This window comes from Ammospiza caudacuta, chromosome 6 (genome assembly GCF_027887145.1).
Source record: "Ammospiza caudacuta isolate bAmmCau1 chromosome 6, bAmmCau1.pri, whole genome shotgun sequence".
In the NCBI taxonomy this organism is placed as follows: Eukaryota; Metazoa; Chordata; class Aves; order Passeriformes; family Passerellidae; genus Ammospiza; species Ammospiza caudacuta.
In genome coordinates, this window is record NC_080598.1 from 29,639,996 (window position 1) to 29,662,589 (window position 22,594).

At 40.3% G+C, this 22,594-nt stretch overlaps 1 protein-coding gene across 1 annotated transcript in view; it reads right to left on the minus strand.

Annotated features, from left to right (window-relative positions):
- Positions 1–22,594, minus strand: part of LOC131558723 (cytosolic phospholipase A2 epsilon-like) — a 32,714-nt gene continuing 10,120 nt past the window's right edge. Inside the window, exons 4-21 of the mRNA XM_058806706.1 lie at positions 19,328–19,464; positions 15,969–16,100; positions 14,834–14,874; positions 14,369–14,411; positions 13,553–13,616; positions 12,715–12,878; positions 12,363–12,455; positions 11,791–11,828; positions 11,027–11,162; positions 9,430–9,566; positions 8,769–8,991; positions 7,215–7,329; positions 6,566–6,703; positions 3,429–3,536; positions 2,333–2,524; positions 1,757–1,923; positions 422–608; positions 1–209 (exon numbers count right to left, since the gene is read on the minus strand). Of these exons, the coding sequence (XP_058662689.1) occupies positions 1–209; positions 422–608; positions 1,757–1,923; positions 2,333–2,524; positions 3,429–3,536; positions 6,566–6,703; positions 7,215–7,329; positions 8,769–8,991; positions 9,430–9,566; positions 11,027–11,162; positions 11,791–11,828; positions 12,363–12,455; positions 12,715–12,878; positions 13,553–13,616; positions 14,369–14,411; positions 14,834–14,874; positions 15,969–16,100; positions 19,328–19,464 (2,324 nt within the window). The remainder of the gene's footprint in view (positions 210–421; positions 609–1,756; positions 1,924–2,332; positions 2,525–3,428; positions 3,537–6,565; positions 6,704–7,214; positions 7,330–8,768; positions 8,992–9,429; positions 9,567–11,026; positions 11,163–11,790; positions 11,829–12,362; positions 12,456–12,714; positions 12,879–13,552; positions 13,617–14,368; positions 14,412–14,833; positions 14,875–15,968; positions 16,101–19,327; positions 19,465–22,594) is intronic.

Sequence of the window (22,594 nt, forward strand, 5' to 3'; positions counted from 1 at the left end):
TTATTTTTTGTGCTGTCGTTTCTGCTGTATGGCTGAATTCAACGCCTGAAGGATCAGATGTTGGTTGTTCTGAATGTTGTAGCTGGTCAGTTCTATCAGCTTGTCAAACGCCTCCCCTGTGTAGGTAAAGCTGTTTAAGCAGTAGGGGGAAAAAATGGTGGAAACATCCACATTGCCCTGAGCCATCTCAGCAGGGCTGCGCTCCACACCTGACAAATAAAGAAACATCATCAGTGGGGTAGAGATATGGTTCCACCTCCTACTTTCCAGGGAGGCACAACATTTCTCCTTGCTCCCTTGGAATCTGCATTTCTCTCCCACGGGAGGCACAGCAGGGGCGGGAGGAGACCATGCTACACCATGTCTCCCATTCCACAGCCAAAGGGCTGCCAGGTGGTGGGAGAGCCATCCCATGGCTTACCAGGCTCTTTGTATTTTCTGAAGGAGTCATTCACCAGCGGGAAAAACACCACAGTTGGTGCCTCTGGGGTCTCTGTGTCTTCAAAGATATAGCACTCCTTTAGATTTTTCTTTTCTTGTTCACTCATTTGGATTTTGGGAAATGGGATTCCCTGCTTTTGAAAGTATTTGGAGGCTTCTTCCAAAGGCTGAATTCAGACAGAAAAGAAGAAAAGTCAGAAGTTCTGTCACACTCTACCACTTTTCCTAATGCATCCATCAAAAGACCTCCACAAAGATTTGGGAGCAGGGTTTGCTGTCAATATTTCTTCTCTCCTACATGAGATATTAAGTACTATTAACAGAACAATTCAATACTCAGCCTCCAACTTGCACTCCTGATTGGTGCTCTACCTTCTCCTTCTCCTCATTAGCCTTTATCTCTAGAGGATAGGTAAAATGTCTGTGACTATGGGAAGGGTGGCCTAGCAGCTTAGGATACAGAAAGATGCCTTGTCTGGAGAAGATCCTGAAACAAGTAGCATGGGCAAGAATCTGAAATAGTACAGTTTTTAAATGCAAAATCACAATTTTTTTCTTGACTTGGCATAAAGTATTTAAAAAACCCTGTCTTAGATGCCTTAGGATGGTTCTGAAAAGTGATGTAAGCAAACAGTGATCTGGGAGCAAATAGTATCTTAACTAAAAGGTTAATCTTGCAGGTGTGTAATCAATTTTTGAAAGTAGGATTTTGCTTCCTGAGTCTGGTTGGCATGTATGAAAATTTTAGTCCTTAAGAATTTCTGTCTTATCCATATCTAGTAACAGGAATTATAGACCAGATTATTAGATGGTATCTGAAAGAGCAAATGTTGTCAAAGGACAATTCTTTTCCACAACTTCGAACAACAACAAAAAAACCCAGTTACTGTTCTAAAAACAACTGGACAAAATATTTCTAATTATATGGCATGTGGCTAACTTTATATGAACAACACAACACAACCATAATGAGTTCATCAGCGGTGGTAACTAGAACTAGATAAACAATGTGAGTGAAATCTAGATAGCAAAATGGAGATCACAGGCGCACATAGGTCTAGGAAATAGCATTTAGCTATTAGAGGGTTAGTTCAAATAAAATATTTAGAAATCTGATATTACTTCTGTTCTCAGGGCATTTACCTGAGCATCACTTGCAAGACACTTACAAGTGTCTGCACAGGGAGCTGTAGACCAAGGATACTTTTCTCCCAGAATCAGTTTATTCTACATAAATTATTCTGAATCTTTAGGAATTAAGGAGGGCTAGAAGGCAGCAGTTATTTATCAAAGAAAAGAGAGTGTTTTTTCACACCAAGGTCTGCGATCCAGAAGAATAGTTTAAGTGCAGGACAACATCCACTTTCCTCTCTGGTCTCATGAGTGGTGGGTAGCTAATGTCGATGTATCCCGCTGTGTCTGCCAGGCACATGAACTCTGCTGTTTCTGTCAGCTGGTTGGGGAAATGCTCTAGTACCGTATCTAAAAGGAAATATTTGTTATGATGAGTGATTCACTGAAGAAACAGTACATCTGTTGCTTGACTAATAAGGAAAAGTTGAGAAAAATGCCTCTTGGCTATCCATTACATTTACTTTTTCTAAAAGATCCTTAAACACTGCAGATGTTCAGCCTTCACACATGAAAGACAGACCTGTTCAAGGTAAAAAGAGGGTTCTTTCACTTCTTGTGTTGCTATCCTTCCACCCCAGATGAGCAGTAATTTTCTTTCCCTGGAATCAAGGAAATTCCTGAAGCTGATTCGACTGTATGAAATTTAAATAGTTATCTTGAAATATTAATTTCCAAATGTTCATCATCTGCGTTCTCTTCACTGATGAAAACACCAACCATCTAAGAAGGTACAAAAATTATATTCAAGGATGTTTACCTTTCCATCTACAGAAGTTTTTGCTCTGAAGGTATTCATTGTGCAACTGGAATCCCTTCAGGAAGTTGTAGAACTTTGAAACCATCACCCTCTCTGTCAGGATCCGCCGAATGATGCCCATGATGCCACATTCAGGGGTGACCAAGTAAGTCTCCAACTCATGTCTCCTGTCTGATGGAGAAGGCTCTTCTCCTGAAAGACAGAGGAGATGAACAAATTGTTGTTTTGATACAGTTCTTTTCAATACTTAAAATAATAGAGGGCATCTCGTGTTAGCTAGGGAAAAGATCCTAATAAGACATTGCCACATACAAATAAATCAGTATCAAAATAGGAAAAACAAGAAAATTAGTCTTCAGTAAAGCCTATTCCATGAGAAACAGAGTGGCAACAAACTTGCTAAAACTGGAAAAAGTGATCCATTCTTTGATAGAACTCACAGATAGATTCCCTGTGTGAAGGTTAGGGTAGATTCAGAATCTGGACCTGTTCCTTTCAAAATAATAAATATCAGCTTTTCAAGGAAAAAAAGCTGTCAGGAGACTGAGACATCCACAAAAGAACAAAGAAATAGGGTTGTGCCAAACAGTACCTCATGAGATGGGGAAGAGAGGCAATGACTTTCTATCACATACATTTATTGATTTTTTGAGCTTAGGGCTTTGCAACACTTCCACAGAGAAAGTGATAGAAACCCATAAACCAAACTCACTAACTGCCCTTAAACACAGGAAGGACAACCAAGGCCTCTTAGAAAAACACAGGTTTATATCAAGATCAAAGAACATTGAAATGGCATTGCATGCAATTGAAGTCTTCGGCAACAATGTATGAAAAGCACCAGCTGCTGAGGCGGACAGAGCACAGCACAGAAGTGTTTGTTACAACGTGGTTCACCAAAGGGCCCTTGGCAAAGACAATCTGCTTAAAACCTTCAGTAGTTTTATATTTCCGTAAATTCAGTATAAGAGAGATGAATGGAAATAATATTGCTATGAATAAATTCAGAGAGGAAACCTAGTTAGATAGAGCTGACAACATGAAGCCTCTGGATTTATGAGGCACCAGGTAAAACAGAAACAGAAACATAACTAACCAGTATCAACAGTGCTGTGTTGGGTACACCTCAGTGAGTGCCTCTGTGTAGGGTTTGACGAATGCCAGGCATCCAAGAGGTTGTACGAAAATACATTGCTCCATAGGCCTGTGCAATGGCAGAGAACAGGGAAGCTTCTTCAGAAACATTCTAATGGAAAATATCCCTTTAAAAAATAATCTCTCAGCTTTGAAAGGAGTATTGGAAAGCCTCAAAGTTTCAAAATTATCACCAAAACCTATACGAAGTTCTGTTCAGCAATTAGCATTCTGTTGTCAAAAGAGGAGCCTAAATAGTTTAAAACATTGTGTGAGGCTTTCAGCCACTGTAATTCCTTGCCACATACAAACCAACATTTTCCATCCTATAAGCACCTGTCATAAGTGAACAAAACCATACCATTTCCTATAAAATAAGGATCTGGTCTACAAAATATGTCATATACAAGTGGATAGTCAGTTAAATGTTTGGAAGCTTGTTCTGGACAGTCAAGAATCAAATGGTTAGAGTACAGTCCAGTCTGGGATAGTCTGCAGAAAAGTTCTTTAAATAAAAGACATCTTTGCTGTCCCTCTAAAATTTCTCTCTGCACAAAGTCTTTTGAGGGAGACCCTTCTTCTATTTTCTATTCCCATAGTGCTTCTCCCACTTTTGCCATCCCATGTAAAAGAACATCTGAAAGTGTCTTCACAGTGCAGAAATCTCCAGAAGTTTCTTGGATTTTGAAAAGCATCTCTTGCTCCACAGCACTGTCACAGGCCCCCAGAAGAACTCTAGCAGAGAAGGCAGGGCTGTGCTTTGCCTTGAAAATCTCTACCAGTGAAAGTTTTGCAAAAGCCATACATTGTACAGGATGCAATAACTTGAGTTGCACAACGAAATAATTATTCACCCCATAAATTATTAAGAGAAATACAACTCCCTTTAAAACATGGCTTGTTTCTAGAGTGAGACAGAAATCCAAGAGCCTTCTTTTTTAAAGGAAGTCCTTGTAAGAATAGACTCACTTAGGAAATATTAGAAATGCATAATCAAGAAATCAGGTTGGGGCTCTCTGGATCTACACTTAGTTGTCAAGCAGAATTCATTTGCACATAATGACTGGCCAGTTTCTGTCAAGACAACCTCATCTCCCAGCAGCTTGAGAAGCTTCTGTCTAACCCTGCTACGAGAAGACATCTCTGGTTTCTCCTGTCTTGGCGTCTTCTCACTCCATAACTCCTCTGGTTCCCTTACCCCTGGAGTTACACACTGTTCCTGCATATTAACGACTTTCAAACATTGTTGTCTCCTCAGAACTTGTTTATAATTACATGGCAATGTTGCCCTGACCTCTTGCACTGAATTTTCTTTGTACCTATATTGGCTGAAGTAAGAACTGTGATGAGGGATGGTGTCTTTTACTGGGCCATCAGAATTGAAGAGAGTAAACAAGTTCTTATGCACCCCAGCCTTTCTTCTGGAAACATGAGGGTCTTGTATCCCTGTAAGCTCATCCAGTGTTTCCAGCTCTAGCCACTGCTCGTAGAAAAAGCCTTTCCTCTCCCCGTAAATGACACCTTGCTTTTATCTTTAAACTATCAAGCTGTAACTAACAGCACATTTTAACAGTAACCCAAGAGGGCATTGCGTGTGGTATCACTAGATGGCAACATTGCTTTAAGGCTCTACCTTTTCCTTCATAAAGATACACGGGTGGCTGAGGGATCACCAGGCTCAGGTGCTAAGGCTGAGATCAGAGCTGAGCCCAGACTGGATGTATTGGGTGTGCTTGCTCCCTGGCCACCTCGGGTATGGACACACTACCCCACTGCTATTGAGGAGCTGCAATGGAGGCTCAACATGCTCAGAAGAAGGCTCTGTAGCCCCAGCTGGCTCTGCGACCTACCTCCTACCTCTAACAGGCAGCAGAGAGCGCTTAATGGAAGAGTAAAAGAAAAAAGGGAAGAATGAAGGGATTTCTCCAACGTACTCTCCAGCATCTCAAGCTCCTGGATTTAGAATTTCTAGTACTGGTGGCTGCATCTGAACTACTGGATTTCAGAGCCACCAGTGGTATTTACTATGCATTAATTTCTCCTGCCCTTTTCAGATCTGTTAATACTCTTGGATCCTGTGTTTTCTTCTGAGTCTTTTCCCTCAAACAACTCTTTTCTTAATTCATGACATCACTGAAAGCTTTATTAGCTATGCTAATAAAGCTGTAGGATTTAGTGCTTGTATGACTGAGCACAATCTTTTCTTTCTTATGCCCAGCTATTGTCTCATGTTTGGAATAATATGATTCTGGAGTCCTCCTGCACAATACAGACATTCACAGCTTCTCTGAATACCAAATAAGAAATACCATGAGGTGTTGGTGGTTGTACGGATTATTCACTTTCTAAGTTAGCCTTTTTTTACCTGTATCCTTGGTGTCCTGTTGTGTCTGGTGATTATTTTTATGCAAAATATCTGTTTAAGAGCAGATGGACCTGTCTGCAGACAGCTTTACCCCAGAAAACCAATGTACAAAGGAGCACAGTAGTAAGCAAAATTAAAACAGGAATTGCATAAAATCTGCAAAACTGTTTTTCATATATTACTGGGTGCTACCCAATTTACTGAATTAAGAATGAAAAATTGCAATTATTTATAATGGTAGCAAAATTCAGAGGATTTGGAATACTATTAAACTTGCAAGAGTATCAGTAGCAGTTCACAAAACTACTATAAATTGCTGTATTTTGTAATAAACTCAGCAACAACATTGCTTTGGCATCTCAGATCATGCTATTCATAGACAAATTTGATTTTGGGATTTTGGTTTCAAAATACAAATGTTTTTCATGTGGAACTCTGCTGCTGGTTGGTTCAAAATGAACCTAGCCTCTTCAAGCAGCCCTGAAACTTCAGGCACGAGCATCACTATTCAAGACAAGAGCAACAGTGAATAGTGTGGTTTGAAATTTCCTCTCAGTACTTTTAGCCCATCTCCATTGTCTAAGGAACTCAGTCAGAGGGGAGAACAACATGGTGTACAATTGGTTTCAGTCCTGCATGATGCAGGGCACTGGTTGTAATATGCAAGGTTTGCATTATATTAAAAATAAAGAACATATTTATGCAATTCAAATTTTTGCAATAGACCACATCACCTTTCATGAAGCAGATTCGGGACTCAGGAAGCTTCTTCATCAGGCGACCCATGAAGAACTCACTGCCAAAATCCTCAGCATGAATGAAGGCACCATATTTTAAGAACCCAACCTCATAAGGGGTGAACTCCACCCATTCTGCAGAGACATAAAACAAACTTTTAAATCTTAATCTTATCCCTACTTCCCTGCTAGAAGGGCTACGAAAAGGCAAAAAGGCAGCTGCAGGATAAACCCTGTCTGTGGGGTAACCACAGACTGGCCTTCCTCAGGGTAAAGATTTATCATTCAGCTGGTGTCAGCCACTCATCAGTAACCTTTCGCAGTGTTCTTCATTCAGAACTTTCCAATTACCCTCTCCAGAGAGAACATAAGGGAAGTTTACACCAAGATGGGTCAGTCTGAGTTACCCCAAATGTAGATGTAAGGCTTGTGAGTATTTGGCTGTCCTTAAACACCTCCCCAGGATTTCTCCTGCCCTGCAGAAGATAAGTTCCTCCCATAGCCTAGGCATAAAGTCTGGAAATGGAAAAGGAAGTTAAGGAGGAAAAGAAACTGTTTATAAATGCTATGGGTCAGCTGTAGAAGAGGTTGAAGTACTGATAATGCAGATAGCTCAAACACCAAATGAGCCCATTTTTGCCATCACCTTTGAACTCTGAAAGGCTGTAATCTTCTTTCATGTTGAGGATCATGTAGATAGGTAGGGGATTTTGACCCTGACTCAATGCCTCTTGCTCATCTGAGAGCTTGTGGTTATTTTTCTGTGAATTGATGAAAAACAAAGAGCAAAATTAAGGGACCTTCTTGGCATAGTTTATGGGCTTCCAAGAGTACAGCAAAATACATAGCTGTTTCCCCTCTTAATTTCACTATTCTCTCAACTCATTTTGTGTCCAAACATTTTTTTAACCAAGGAGTCATCTAAACCTTTACACATCCACACAGGCTTATTTAATTACAGGTAGAGTTGTAGGACACTTTTTAAAAAAAACTGGTCTCCTATTCTTTTTAGTAAATACATCCACTTCACATGGAAATTTGTTCTCACGGGGATGAACAGAGGAAAATGAACCAAGACTCTTTAGTCAGGTACTCAGATTCTCATACTTGTAGAAGGAGACATAGTTTTTCTTCCCTACAGAAGCCCCTTGGGCTGCTAGTTAAACATTAAGAGATATATGGGGACAAAGCTCTCAACAAGTTTGCAGACAACACTAAGCTGGGAGGGAGCTGTTGATCTGCTGGTGAGCAGGTAGGCTCTGCAGGGGGATCTGGACAGGCTGGATCAAATGGCCAATCATATGAGGTTCAACAAGGCCAAGTGCCAGGTCCTGCATTTGGATTAAAACAACTCCATGCAGCACTACAGGCTGGGGGAAGGGGGTATGGAAAACTGCCTGGCAGAAAAGGACCTGGGGATGCTGGCTGACAGCAGCTGAACATGATCCAGTGTGTGTCCAGGTGGCCAAGAAGGCCAATGGCACCCTGGCCTGTGTCAGCAATAGTAGTAGTACCAGGGCAGTGATTGTCCCCCTGTACTCAGCACTGGTGAGGCCACACCTCACATGCTCTGTCCAGTTTTTTTGGGGCCCTCACTATAAGAAAGACACTGAGGTGCTGGAGCATGTCCAGACAAGGACACGGAGCAAAGGCAATGGAGCTGGGAAAATGTCTAGAGAAAAAGTCTTACAAGGAGCAGCTGAAGGAGCTGGCACTGTGTATCCTGGAGCAAAGAAGGCTCAGGGGAAACCTTGTCACTCTTTACAACTTCCTGAAAGGAAGTAGTAGAAAAGTGGGGATTGCTCTCTTCTTCCAATTAAAAAGTGATAAGACAAAAGGAAATGGACTTAAGTTGTGCCCAGAGAGGTTTAAATTGAATATTAGGAAAAATTTCTTCACTGGAAGCTAGTCAGCATTTGAACAGGTTCCCCAAGGAGGTGGTGGAATGACCACCCATGAAAGTCAAACTTGCGTAGATGTGGCACCTAGGGACATGGGTTAGTGGTGAACATGATAATGATAGGTTAATGGTTGGACACAGAGGCCTTTCCAACCTTAACAATTCTAAAACCCCTTTCTTAATCAGCAGAAATCATCTGCTGGATAAGGTTGGCATGCTGTCAGGCATCAGTCCCTGGAGCTTCATTTTCCATACAATAGTATTCAGCAGCTGTTTGAGAAAACATAGGAAGAACACTACCCCATCATCTAATGCTTTTTCCAGCAGAAGGCCCCAAAAATCAACACTAGAGATCTGGTATCCCTCTTGCTTCCGCAGTTTTAGCTCCTTTGCATAGTATTGCAAGCTCTCCAGGGAAAAGCAGCTTAGCTTGCACTTGGTCATGTGTCTGCGGACTTCACTAATCGGTCTTGATAGATCCTCGTGCGACCAGTCAGCACTCTGATACAAATGTGACAAAGTCCTGGGGAAAAGAAAGGAAGTGCATTGTCATATACAGAGAAACTTTCACTTTTTAGACTCAGATTTATGATCCACATCAAATGAACTAGCTGAGTTTCTTTAAAAGCATCTTTTGGGCTTAGTATACTATTGAAAAGACTTTTTGATTTAGAGGAGTTCCCCAATTCACTAGTGAAACTTGAAGACTTGAAAAAAATGCCCCTTCTTGCTACAAAAGTTGATGCACAAGGCTGTGATTTGCACGCCAGTGACTCAGTAGGAAAGATCCTAGACCTGAAACAAAGCAGCACCTGGGCCATTCACTGGCTTGGGCAGTGTGCTCCTAATGCAGCAATAAAAAAAGCTTGAGACTGCCTTTCTTTACAAAAATGAAGAGAATAAACATCTCACAGCAGACTAGAGAGGTGATGAGTGATGTCTTCATTCAGAGTGTCCTTACCATGTTGAACCAGATGACCCAGTGATGAATGAAATAACATCCAAGAGACCCAGCTTTTGAAGACCCAACAGGTTGCCTAACAGAGATGTCAGTGCCCGGGTGCCACCTCCTGTTGTCATCACTGCTACAACTGGTACCTGTTTAATCATCAACACAACAATGGTAAGCAACACTTTGTTTACCAGCACAAGTGATCAGAGCTGAGTGAAATGTAGCATGCCAGTACCACAAAAAATTCCAACATTTCACCATTTCCCCAAGCAGGGATGAAAAAAAGAAAACTGTGTATTTTGCAGAGGAAAAAGACAAAACAAAACAGATTTTTAAGATTTTGAATAAAATCAATCATTTTTGATTGTAAATTTTTACGCGCTGGCTTATCAAAGCTTATTTTCCCAAGGCATTTCAATATTACACTGCATTTTCCTTAGCAAAACATCTTCTCTTGAGAGGTCTATTCTAATACCAAGCAGAGCTTATCCTCTCTGTAAGTCAAGCATAATAGCTAGATTACATTTCATACAAAGTACCTAGAGAATATAATTGTAGTGATGAAACTTAATTGGATGGAATCTAAATTGCGTTGCAGGAAGACAAATTTCTCTAAGAAACCCACTGAGAGGAGCCCATTGACATTTTCCACACACATTTCCAGACAATTGCATCAAAGAAATACTCAACAGTTTCCTGATTCAAATTGAACATTTCAGGTAAAAGCAAAGTATTCTGATTTGGATTTTCCTGACTATAAGGAAACATTCCCTTGCTATAAAATCTGAAGTGCTTCTCCTAAAAATTCTTATACTTAAGAAACTGTCTGGGTTTTCTCACTATTGTGCCAATGAGAAACAATGTGGTAATATGTTCAGTTTGTGAGCAGGGACATAATTTATAATGTCTAAAACCATGTTGTCATATATCACCTAATATGACTTTGGTGCAACTGTCCGGGACAAAGGAGAAAACATAGATGAAAAAAATTAACCAGCTCTCAAGTTGCTTCTTCATTTCTCAAGTTCCTGATCACAGACCATGCTCCTTCCCTAAAGCACCACCCATCCTCATGCTAGCATTGACATGAACAAATGTGAACCCTAGCTCAGACAAGCAGATTAGAGAAAAAATGCTGAATGTCTTTGTTCTATTTGAGGAACTACAGCTGAAATTATGAGCACCAGAGGAGAGAAGATAAAATAAGACACTTCTCATCGGTTGGTATTATGCATCACTTTAACTGTTAGATTTTCTCCCTCCAAAAATCTGATAAAATACATTATGAGGTCTTGGTCTTCTTCTTGGACTGAACCAAGACTGATCAGCTAAAACAGTCAGACTATCCAGGTCTATAATGCACAGATGAAAAAGAAATAGAGAAAAAATTCTGATTTATGACATTATGTTTTCAGGAAAAATGTGTATCAAGAGGGTTTGATGCTGGCTCTTGATCTAAAATAGAAAATGTAGAAAAGCATTCCTCAATGCTTTACATGGTGTAGTGAATGTATCAGGGCTAGTTATGGAACAATATGCAAAAGGCTATGAGCATAATATTTTCCTGTTACATAGCATGTTACCGTCCCTGGGGTGCTCCCCATACCTCATGATCTTCCAGGTCTTGTTCTAAATGTAGTGCTTTTTTCAGAGCAGAAGCCACAAACTTCTTCCTTTTCAGTAGGAAGTTTTTCTCCTCTGTACATAGATCGAACTCTAAGCGAACATCTAAGTTTCTGGACCTGAAGCAAAGTCCAGGGTTAAACAGGGTATGCACAATAACTTAAAATTAATATCTGGATGCTTGCCTACAAGTTGCAACTTTATGACGAGGCTTAGAAAAGCTGCTACTGTGGCCCCACAAAAGCACATACCAGATGGTATAGATAAGGTAGAGAAAAGGCTGATGAACTGCAACGAAGCAAAATCTTACAGAAAGAAATATTCCTTATTTCTACACTGCTTTTCAGGAAGTGTCTAAGATAAATACTGCAATCGATACATGGATACTATAAACATTGGAATATTTAGGATTTCTTGCCTCAGAACTGCCAGATTTTATAAATAGAAATACTTTGTATTTTTTACAAGTAAGGAAAGGAAAGATAACTTTTTCTAAATATATAGCTCTACATATGTTGCAACCAGAAAATATTATTCTCCCCATCTAAACTGAACTTCTGTATAGCAGCATAACAGGAAATTTCACCTAGCACAGTTAACCACCTTCTGGACATGGGTAATGAACATAGGTGAATAAGGAAATATAATCATTGACTAAATACTTTCCCTTAGTTACAGAAATAGGCTAGGAGGCAAAAAAGCATTTTCTTTTTCACAATCACAAAACCCTAGGATAGAATTGCTTACCAGTCATTTGACTTCACATGTAAATTGATTGTCTCATCCTAGGAAAAAAAACCCAAAACACAATATAAACACTGGATATAAACACTGGAGATCATTTTATGTTCTTTCTTTACCATCAGCTCTGAAGCCCTTCTCTTTTTCTAAAAGCTACATTGAGCCAGAAAGCCATAATAATCAGAAAATCCATCAAAATCTTAAAATTTCTCCAAGTCCACTTTATTTTCCTTATATTGTTTTATACTGAAGATAAAGAGAGCAGTACACAGTAAAAACCAACACCAGCTCTCCCAGTGTGCCCCATCCTGCCTCATCATTTGCATTTGCTCTGATCTGCATTAGTGCCTGAGGTGGTCACAGAAATCCCTTTGACATGTGTTTGGCTGTAACTTTTTTGTTCTGCTAGGTTCATATGAAAATGTAGAGGCCCATGGTGTTAGGAATTGTTAGGAAGCTAAGGGCACTAACAGTTACATATCTCAATCCCTACCTTCCTACACTGATCTAATTAACTCATGCCCATTGATCTTTGGTCTATAGCTTAACAATTATTCTAAGAAGTTGGTATCAATCACCTTTGCTACTGCCACTTTCTCACTGAATGGAAGTGAATCCAGAGGAATAGTCAGGGATGCATGGCAGTCGTTTTTGTCTTCACCTGAAGTACACTGAAAAATAAATAATAATGTAGAGAAATATTTAATGTATAAACCATACAAAAACACTTTGCTTTTTTCAAATGGGGTCCCTGTCCAGCAGTTTTCCAGTTGACATCAAATATTTGTATATCTTAGAGGTTACAATGCTGTTTCAGAGCTGAGTTCATTAAAGAACTTCTTTATTCAATATACAAACTCTTTCCATTTGCCTCAGTAAATGTAGAAAACCATGAGTTTACTGTGCTTACTCAAGCTGATGATGACATACCGAGCAGAAATGAGGTTTCTTCTCTGCTAGAGCCATGCACAGCTCTGACAGTCTGTACTTGATGTAATGGAAGTTCAGGGGCTTCAGAGGTTGCCAGAAAGAGCCCAGTGACAGGGTCTGGCTCTTCTCATACGATCCCTTCACTGAAAACAAGAAGTCTTTTTCTGAAAAAAAAAAACCAAACATGAAAAATATACAAAGAAGTTATGACTATGATCCCAGAAATGGAACATTAAATGGTCTTTCAGAACCTTCAACAATGCTTAAAAGCTTCCAAACTCTATTTATCCAGCAAGGGAACAGTACAAGAAGTAAGAGAAGAAAAGCAAACAAGTAAATCAAAAACAAACCACAAAACACCAAAAAGCTTATAAAGCTGCAGTAGATGTTTTAAAAACTCAGACATACAGGCAAATTGGATAAAACCTAAGTTGAAATAGAAATATGTATTTTCTTTTACTTTACAGCATTTATAAGATTCATTCCTTTAATTTCAAATTCCAGTTTTTATAGTTAGTTAGCACAGACTATAACTGTTGGATCTGTGAACTTGCATATACACTCCTAACTATCCAGTTCCTGTGCTCTAATTGTAAGAACAAAGTATAAAAATTGCCAGATAAGAAAATGACAAAACAAACAACAAAGAACCAAAAAAACCAATACACACAGACAAAAATCCAAACAAAAAAAACCCCCAAAAAACTAAAACCAAAAAATAATTGAAAAAAAACCAACAAAAACAAAAAACAAACAAAAGCCCCCAAACCAACCAACCAACCAAGATAAGTCAGTTAACCTAAAATAAGGGGGTTTTGCTTCTAGTTTGAGGTCTAACCTGAAGGTTCTTTTTTTGTCCATTTGCTGTCCACTAGGACTTCCAAGCAGGAAATTTCACGAGACTGTAGCAGGGATAAAAAAATGAGAGGTTAAAGTATATGCCATATCTGGGTGACTTCATTGCTATCTCTCTTTGGTCACTTCAGCCCCTGGGGTCTGGAAAACAGTCCACCCTTTGTTAGGCTGATAGGAGAAAGACTTTGTCACTCTGAAAATATGACAGGTTTCAGCTGAAAGAAAAATTGGTGTGGTGGTTTTGGACAGGACTGGGAAGAGAAAGAGAAAAGTTGGTGTGGTGGTTTTGGACAGGACAGGGGGGGAAATGGGAGTGTGCTGAGACCTCCTGAGAGCAAACTGATGGGTCGGCCAAATCACAGGGATGTCCTTGCTTCCCTGCTTTGGTGAAGCTGGACAGTCAAGTGCTACCTCCTCTAAGTAATGAGTTAAGGGCAGCTGAGAAAGCAACTTCCATATCATCCTGTGGAAGTGGGGAGAACAGGATGGCCATGTCACAAAAGAAGTTTCCCAAAGGAGAGACAGAGCAGCAGTGAGTCAGTGAAAGACCACTTCAGGCTTTGTCAATAGGCTTGGTATCAGCCTGTGGTGGTGAACAGGTCTCTGAGTATCCCAAATGAGTGTGCACATTCTTTCCTAACACATCCTCCCGCAGGGAGCAGCACAATAGGATGGCTACCTGTGTTTGACACCCACCTCCCTCCCATTCAGCCCTGCCTGCAGTGAGGTGTTGGGGCACCTGCCAGATTCACCATTCCTATCACTATTATGAAAACAAAGAGCAAAAGTTTAAAATTACCACTAATACACCATTAGTCACAAGCTTTTCAGGAGGGACTGGACTGAAAGAGAAAAAAAATGCAATCAGAAGTAGTAACACCTAAATACATCCTTAAATGAACATCAAGGAATGATACCTTCCTTGAAGTTTGTCTTGTCCAGCATGATCTCAAACATGTCACTGATTTTTAATTTAGGGACACATCTGAAAGGTGGTTTCCCCTTTTCTTTTAACCATAATGGTAAAGAATAGTTGTAATAAGTATGATGACTGCAATTCTTATTATCTTCCCTCATTCAGTGAGTAATAGGATAAATTAATAATTAGGATGATTCTTGGTAGATAAGGAATACAGAGTTTTAGCCAATATGCAACTAACTTCATCAACACCAGCTATGCTGAGTATTTTAAACTTTATAATACTAAATGCTAGCATATGTTTTACTGCTTCCAAAGGGGCATTTTTCTGTGGATGTTACTCACATGCTCTCCGATGTAAACTCAACCTCTAGCATCTCCTGCGTCTGCAAAAAAAAAAATTTATTATAAGCATCTGAATTAATTTTCTTTCTCATTAGCTATGGCTGTCAACTATTATTCTGGCTCCTGAAAGAGTTCTTCAATCAAATCAAATTTCCTTCCTGATCCAGGATATAGTGTGAGGAGTAAAAGCATTTGAGTTAGAGTGATTTTGAAAGTGTTCTCTCTCCTTTGTTAACCAACAGTCCTCAGGCCAAACCGCCCTATTCTTTTTGGTGGTGAGGCAGAGTAGAAGGGCGGGCAGTCCTGCAGCAGTAACTGTTGGTTTAAAACTGTCCAAAGGCTTGGCTTTTTACTGTGTAATGTTATCTGAAGAGGGATACTGCTGAATAGAAGAGGGCATTTGCAATTCTTCTGATCAAAAGGACTCCTACAACACGGACAACACATTGACCAGTGCCCGGAGAAGTTAAGGCAGACTGCCTGCCAAAATCACTGTGCAGCTGAACACCTACATGTACTGTGTAAGAAAAGTCAGTGAAATAGCAAATCTACGGAAGTATTTAAATTGAATACCCACATCCCACGTTGAAGTCATGATGTTTTCAGTTCAGGCACACTGAAACAATGAAATTACTTGAGCAACTGGCCATCAGCTGGTTTTAGCACCTCAGTATCGATCTTTGGATTATTTTCAGGTATATTCAAAAGAATCACAGGGCAAGGAATCAGTTTTTAAGGGATACTGCAACATCTGTGCCAGAGTATGCCCAAACTCACAAGTGCTTGTGCTGGCAAAAGAAATTCTAACAAAGAAACTTTGTGCAATGGTGATGAAGTTTTATATTTCCAACAAAACCTGTTTGAGCAACAGAGTCAAGAAAGAGGGGGGGAAAAGGCAACTCTGGTGTCAGAAAAAACCATCTGCTAAGTGGTTTGATGAGCTAGCAAAAGCCCTCAGGATCATGCCCTTGTCCACTTTGCTGATTAGGTTTGGAAGGTTCTCCACAGGGTATATGAAGTGCATACCAAGAGGAAACAAACTCTCCTACCTACAATTGCTTTAAAAGAACTTATTCATGAGGTAATATCAAAAAATGTATTTTCTTCCTGTGACCAAGGCAGTTTTATCACTCACCTTGGGATTTAGCTGAAATGTCAAGTGAACTGTTTCTCCAAGCTGGATTTTAGCAACATCAAAGAGAACAGTGAAGAGGAGGTCATCTTTAGTGACTGCATTTTCATCATAGACTTTCATCTCAAGAATATTCTGTGAACAGAGGTTCATAATTAGGATCCTATGTGGAGACCTTACAGAGACACAAAATGATGCTGATGCACTCAGCATGTTAAGGAAAACAGGGAAAGTGTGGGGAGAAGTGAGAGAGCATGCAGAACCTTTGCATCCACACAGAGATGAAGAAAGATATTCTGAACCTAACACAGAGTCGAGTTGGTTGTTCAGTTTTCCTGCAGAGTAATTTAAACAACAAAAGCTAGTAGAATCGCTGAATATTGAAAACCATGTTTGGCCTCCAATTTGGTTTGAGGTCACCACTTTTTCCTGAATTGTAGGAAACCAGCTAGTTGTCAGGACTTTGTTTTTGGTAGATTAAAAACCCTTGGATATAAGCAGCAAATAAAATACATTAAGAATGTACCATATAATTACTTCATGGTTGCATAATTTTATCCTGTAAATTATTAAACACATATAATTACTATGGAATCTACAGAAAGCAATATGCTTCTGTTAAATTGCACAAATACCACAGTATAAATCCCCTCCTCTCCCTGCTCTGTCAGCCGGTTTGGATGCAGAGGAGAGGGTAACAGCCCCTCCTGTGCCCGATTAGTAGCTCGACATGGGCTGGCTCAGAGATGCCTCCCAGGTGCTGAGCCTTAACTCAGTGGGGCAATAATTCAGGCCTCCCTCAATATATTCAGCAGCTCATTTTCATGCAAATTACAGGGAGCGCTTATCTCAGATTCTTACTTATGCATCAGATTTAACTTGCTAAGAGGCTTGATGTTTATTAAAGACACACAGGTTCATGGTCTCACACACAAACACATGGATAAAAGAGAGTGAGCATGTGAACATTGTTGTCTTAGAAGTTCACAATTTATCTCAGAATGGTCCATACCTAAATGTAATAAGTGATTGACTAGACAAATAACACTGAAAGAAAGCTGCAAGAAACTACCAAGGGAGAGATGGCAAATAACCTTGAGTTTGCAATTTACTGTCAGAAGACAGAAATGTTGTTGACCTTTAAGGCCACCTACATAAAAGTATTGCACTGAGCTCAGCCCTGTCCATGACACCTGCTAATAGAAACATACTGTCAAGAGGCAATCAGCCACAGCACCTTGGTTTATAGGCCAGCCATAAACAGCCTGTAAAGGATTATGGAAAGTGATGGAGATGACATGCCTAAAAATAATAGTCTGCAGTTAATAGAAGTCAGGCTTGCACTGAAAACCAGATCAGTTTTCCTAGCTGTGATACTGCACTGGGATATCCTTATCTGGCTTAAATGCCTGACTTATTTTCTGAGTGACCAACTGATTTGCAGTCCCAGCTACTCCCAGCTGACCAGGAGAGGCATGCACAGGGCGCTGGCTGGCCAAGGGAGATCTCTGGCCATGCCCCTAGCATGCTGTAGGGGAAGCAGCCAGGGGTGTCTGGGCAGTTCACTCTTTCTAACTCTCCTGCCAGAGAATATGAGGGCAGCATCACTGGGAGCCAGGTAATGAACAGAGACAGCCCTTGGCAGGGCTGTGTGCCACCAGCTCTGGGAAGGGTCACCCTCCTGCAGCTGTGGGAATTGCGCCTTAGCACAAGCCTGGGAAACCCTTTCTAGCCAACTGTTTGTCAGACATTCATCAAAACAGATGCCCATCAGTAAACACTGCTTTTCCTGGATAAAACCAGCACAAACATGCCCAAGCCATGCCCTGTCTCCTTTCTTCCACAGTGTCAGTATTATATGGTTTTACTGAGCTCTGGCTACCATAATTTGGGAAGATGAATACCTCAGCAAAACACAGGACAGGAAAGAAGCAAATAACCAGATCAGCAAACTCTGGTTCTGCTCAGAGGATAATGAGCACAGGAATTGCAGCACGTACAGAGAAACCTGCAAGAGCCTTATCTTAACTGCTAAGCTTTGGTTGTCCCAGATCCCCAGGATACATTTTTGCAGCCTACACTCAAGCCACAGCCACCAACACCATGCTGCAGTTGCCACACACTGAAAACTACTCCAGCTAATGCCACATATCTTGTCTCCTGCTGCAAATTTACTGAAATTTAAACATAAGGTCTTCCCAAGCACTACCTCTGAAGAGCTAGTTCAAGCAGCTTCCATGGCCAAGGTATTTTTTTAGCTGTTCTGTGTGGAATTGCAGTTTTGAAAAATCTTTCAGGAAGAGCAGGTGCTCCTGTGCAAGAGTTGCAGATCAGTAGGTGTTTGTTCCCATGCTGCAATGTTTGTCCCTTGCCTTTCACCTCCCTAAAAACCCTGCAGGGCTTCATGCAATTGTGCCTCACTGAAATTTTGAAAGAAGTTGGAATTTTTTTAGGTTTACAGGGAAAACGCTGGCTGTAGGCCACAGATGGGCAGACGTGAAAGGTGAAAGTTACCAAACAGGGCCAGTACCACCTAACTGTGGCAGAAAGCCTGAGAACATGCATCATGGGCAACTTCTGCAGTCAAAGGCTAGAGGGATTGTTCACTGGAGATCCTGTGGTGTAGGAGTACATTGAGCTATTCCAAATGCTCCTTTGGAGGATTTTATCAATTCTTGAGCGAGCCAAGGGACTGGCCTGCTGATTTGCCTTTTTAGAGAGTCCTGATCTGGCCCCAGCACTAGGAAATGAACAGTGCAAACTGTAAAGCAGAGAATGATTGCCTCTGGTGTGAACTAATTTTGGTTTGCTTAGCCTGCCACTGATCTTTGTGGACTCCTAGACCCTGATGTTGATGCTGCCTTTTGGAGGGAGAAGACAGTGGGACTTGTAAATCTTCTTAAGCTTTAATATTTATCATCATGATAAAAGTTCATCAAGCTCTCTTTTGCAAGCTCTCTGTTGGTTTGTGACTTTTTTTTATTTTTGGTCATTACAAAGGAATAAAATAATAAAAAAGTACCGCCCTGTGATGCTTTCACTACCTAGCTCATACATATCTTTTACACTATTCCATTTACTCTGAAATTTTCACATTTATTAGTGAAAAGACATGATTAAAAAAGGAAAAGAAAAAGTGAAAAGTGATAGAACACCATAGGAATGGTTATGAAGTATCTTGGTTAATTTTTACATACCAGAAAACTAAATTTAATTTTGCTGCTACATTTTATTCCAAATCCTCCTACCAGCATCCTTCTAGTCCTTCACACATATTTATTTCTGGTTTTATTTTGCTGTACATGTTGATCACACTATGATATCTCTGCCCCAAAAGAAAAAAAATGCACTCTGCATCTTACCTTTACTTGGCTCTGAATCCTGAAGCAAAATGTTTCATTCCACACTGGATCTTTGCAGTTCTTGATGGTTTTGGTCCGGACAATCTCCGGGGAAGCAGTGGGCAAGGACAGGCTTATGTAGCAGTCAGTTTGGCTAACTGTATTTGAAAAGGTATGTTGTAACTAACAAATTACTACAAATATCTTAAAGCATAGCTTTATAGCACTGCATGTATACGGCAAATTGCAAAAAGGAGGTGTTTCAATAATATTTCTGACAGCTTTTTATTCAAAACCATTCATTACTATTTGTCGCCTTCTGAAAGTGGGAGCTCAGGTCATGAATGGCGATTCAAAGAAACTGCTGCAATACATGCAACTGGCAAGAAAAGAGCACACAGAGCTAGTTTGACTTAACAAACCCATTATTGATATGTGCCCTGTTGGTTATAAATGAAGAGATTTCTGTGATGGAGAAGAAAATTGCCTACACATTTTAAGAGAACCTTTTTCCAAGAGTAAAATACTTTCTTAACCAACTTTCCCATCTGGTCTGGTGCCCCCACATATCTGTAATCCAGTCCATGTAATGAGCTGTCCCACCCAACACGTGATCACATACCTTCACCATGAAAAAAAATATGCAAAAATAGCAGTGCACTTTTATCTTACTGTGATTTAAACTCTGAGCCCTGATGGAGAAGAAAATTCTAATTTCTGACAAAGGTGGTAATGTCACAGAAGGTTGCACAGTGAGCTACAAATATGGCATTGAATCTTAATGCACAGCAGTTGCTTTGGGGTTGTTTTGTCTCCAGACCTGCCTGGGTGGGCACAGCTGTCACAGAACCATAGAATGGCCTGGGTTGGATGGGATATTAAACACCACCCAGTTCCAACGGGGTATTAAAGAGCACCCAGTTCCAGCCCCCCTGCTGTGGGCAGGGGCGCCTCCCACTAGACCAGGCTGCTCAGAGTGCTGGGCACGGCCACATGGTGTGAATGAATTGTCTCCTGCGGCTTGCCAGAGTTCAGGTGACAGGCGGGTTGGGTACTCAGGTATCTGTGCAACTAACGTTCCCTTTGTGTGTCAGTCTGATATATGTGGAGAATTTGGCGGTGGTTAGGAATGTCTTTGATACCGCTAAGGAGATAATTGATTTTTAGCAGGGCATTGCTCCTAAGAGTGTAGAACAGTTGCCCTGTGAACCTGTGGTGATGAACTGAGACCCTGACAATGCAGTGAAGAATGCTGGGACTCAGTCTCTCTACACTGTCATCCACCCTTTCCAGCCCTCCCATTTTGAGCAAATCTGCTGTCCTTTCAAGGGAATTGGCATTTCCTTTGTTCTCTGGGCAACTAAAGCTGTCTCCAATGTCTCCAGCTCTAAAAATTCATATATTCCCACTATAGCTCAGATTTGGGTATAGTAACACGCAGTTTGGTACTGTACATACAGACATGCTGAGAGGCAGCATGACCAATTGGGTAACCTGCTGGAAAAGGTCTCATAACAGGTTGGTTCCATTCCCAGCCCTGTCACAGACTGCTAAATCACTCTGGGCAATTGATTTCATTTAAATTTATCTTGCTTCTCCATCTGCATTTCCCCACTAATAACACAGTGATAACTATTCTTTCCACTTTTGTAATCTGCTTGGATGTGACCCAGGAAGAGTCTGATCAGTAATTATATTATTCTTTCTCTACCAATCTCTTGGGTCTCCTTCCACATTTTCTTTTAACTTGTGGCGTGAGCCATGCTGCAATGAATAGGTGTTACTTAAAGCAACTTGTGCAATCAGCGTACGTATGATTTATCTTTCAACTCTTATGATACTGTCTGAACATGAAACATCTTAGATTTTTTCAGCATGCACTTGATTGTTACACCCTTACTCCCATAGTAGGTAAGAAATTACTTTAACATTGCAATAATGTTTAAAAATATCCTAATATTACACACAATAATAAGAGACATCTGCATTTGTAAATTTAAAATGCAGAATGTATGCAATACATCTCTTGATAATAATTTATTGGTAATGAAACTATTTGTTTAGCTGTCTCCCACACACTATTTTCGAAAACTCTTTCATTGATTTTTAACATTTGAAAAAGAACTTTTCTATAGTTAGTGGTACCAGAGGAGCAGGCTGTTTGTTCAGCAACTGCAAGTTATGCACTAATGATGTATGGGTGTTTTAGAGAATTTGTTCATTTATGGTCTGGGATACCTCTTTGTTATACACACGAGCTATGACTCCTGGTTTAGAAGAAAGACACTCATTATTTTCAGAGTATCAAAGAAGTGATAAACTTTACACGCTTGTATCTAGATAGAGCTGTGGTAGGTTCAGTTCTTCATCCTCCCTGAACATAACAGACCTATACCAACCTGAAAGGCTAGTTCAGTCTTTAGCAAGGCTGCTTACCCTTAATAAGAGCAAAAACAGAGTCCCACAATCTGATGATCCACATTTAATACCAAGTAGGTTAGCAACCAGTGAGGTCTCAGTCTCAACATAGCCTAAGACAAGAATGTAGGTGGAGACAGATATTTGACTCTGAAAGCAAGCAATCAAAGGAAGGACACTGCATGAAGAATAACAAATTATACCCCAGAACTAAAATGTTGCAGGATGCATCTGGCAAGTTACATAAACAACACAAATTTAATTACATTTTGGACCAGATCCCAAACACACAATGTTAAATGTCAGTGCAGGTGATCAGATTTAGCACTGAGATGCTTTTGCATACAGTTTTAACCCTGGAGAAGAGCATGTGGATGCTCACTCAGTGTCTTCCATGTTGTACTCTCTTCCACTCTTTTCCTCTTTCCACTATAAAATGCTTTAACTCTTACCAGCTATTAGCCATACCCAAATTGAAGAGGATTGAGTTAGGCAGCCTGGCATATGAGAAAGAGCTGAAAGACTTGAGTTTACTAATTAAACAGCAACAAAAATGTTGTCAAATAATCAGTTCTGTAATGTCCAAATGATTGATACAAAGAGGATAATGATATGTGTCTCTGTGTGAACAGAGGCAAAAATTAGAATACTGCTCCAGCTCTTAAAGGATTAGCTCTAGCAAGAGAGATTTTATAAATTTTTTAGGTAACTCACTTCAGACTGTTCTAGTACTCAGACATGTATGAAACTGTGACAGACAAGCTAAATTTCATCCTGCTTCAAGAGATGAGGACCAGCCCAGGTGAACCTGTAAGGTGTCATATGGAAATGCTGCCACGTAATTTCCATGTTTTTGCTGGAAGGCAGAAA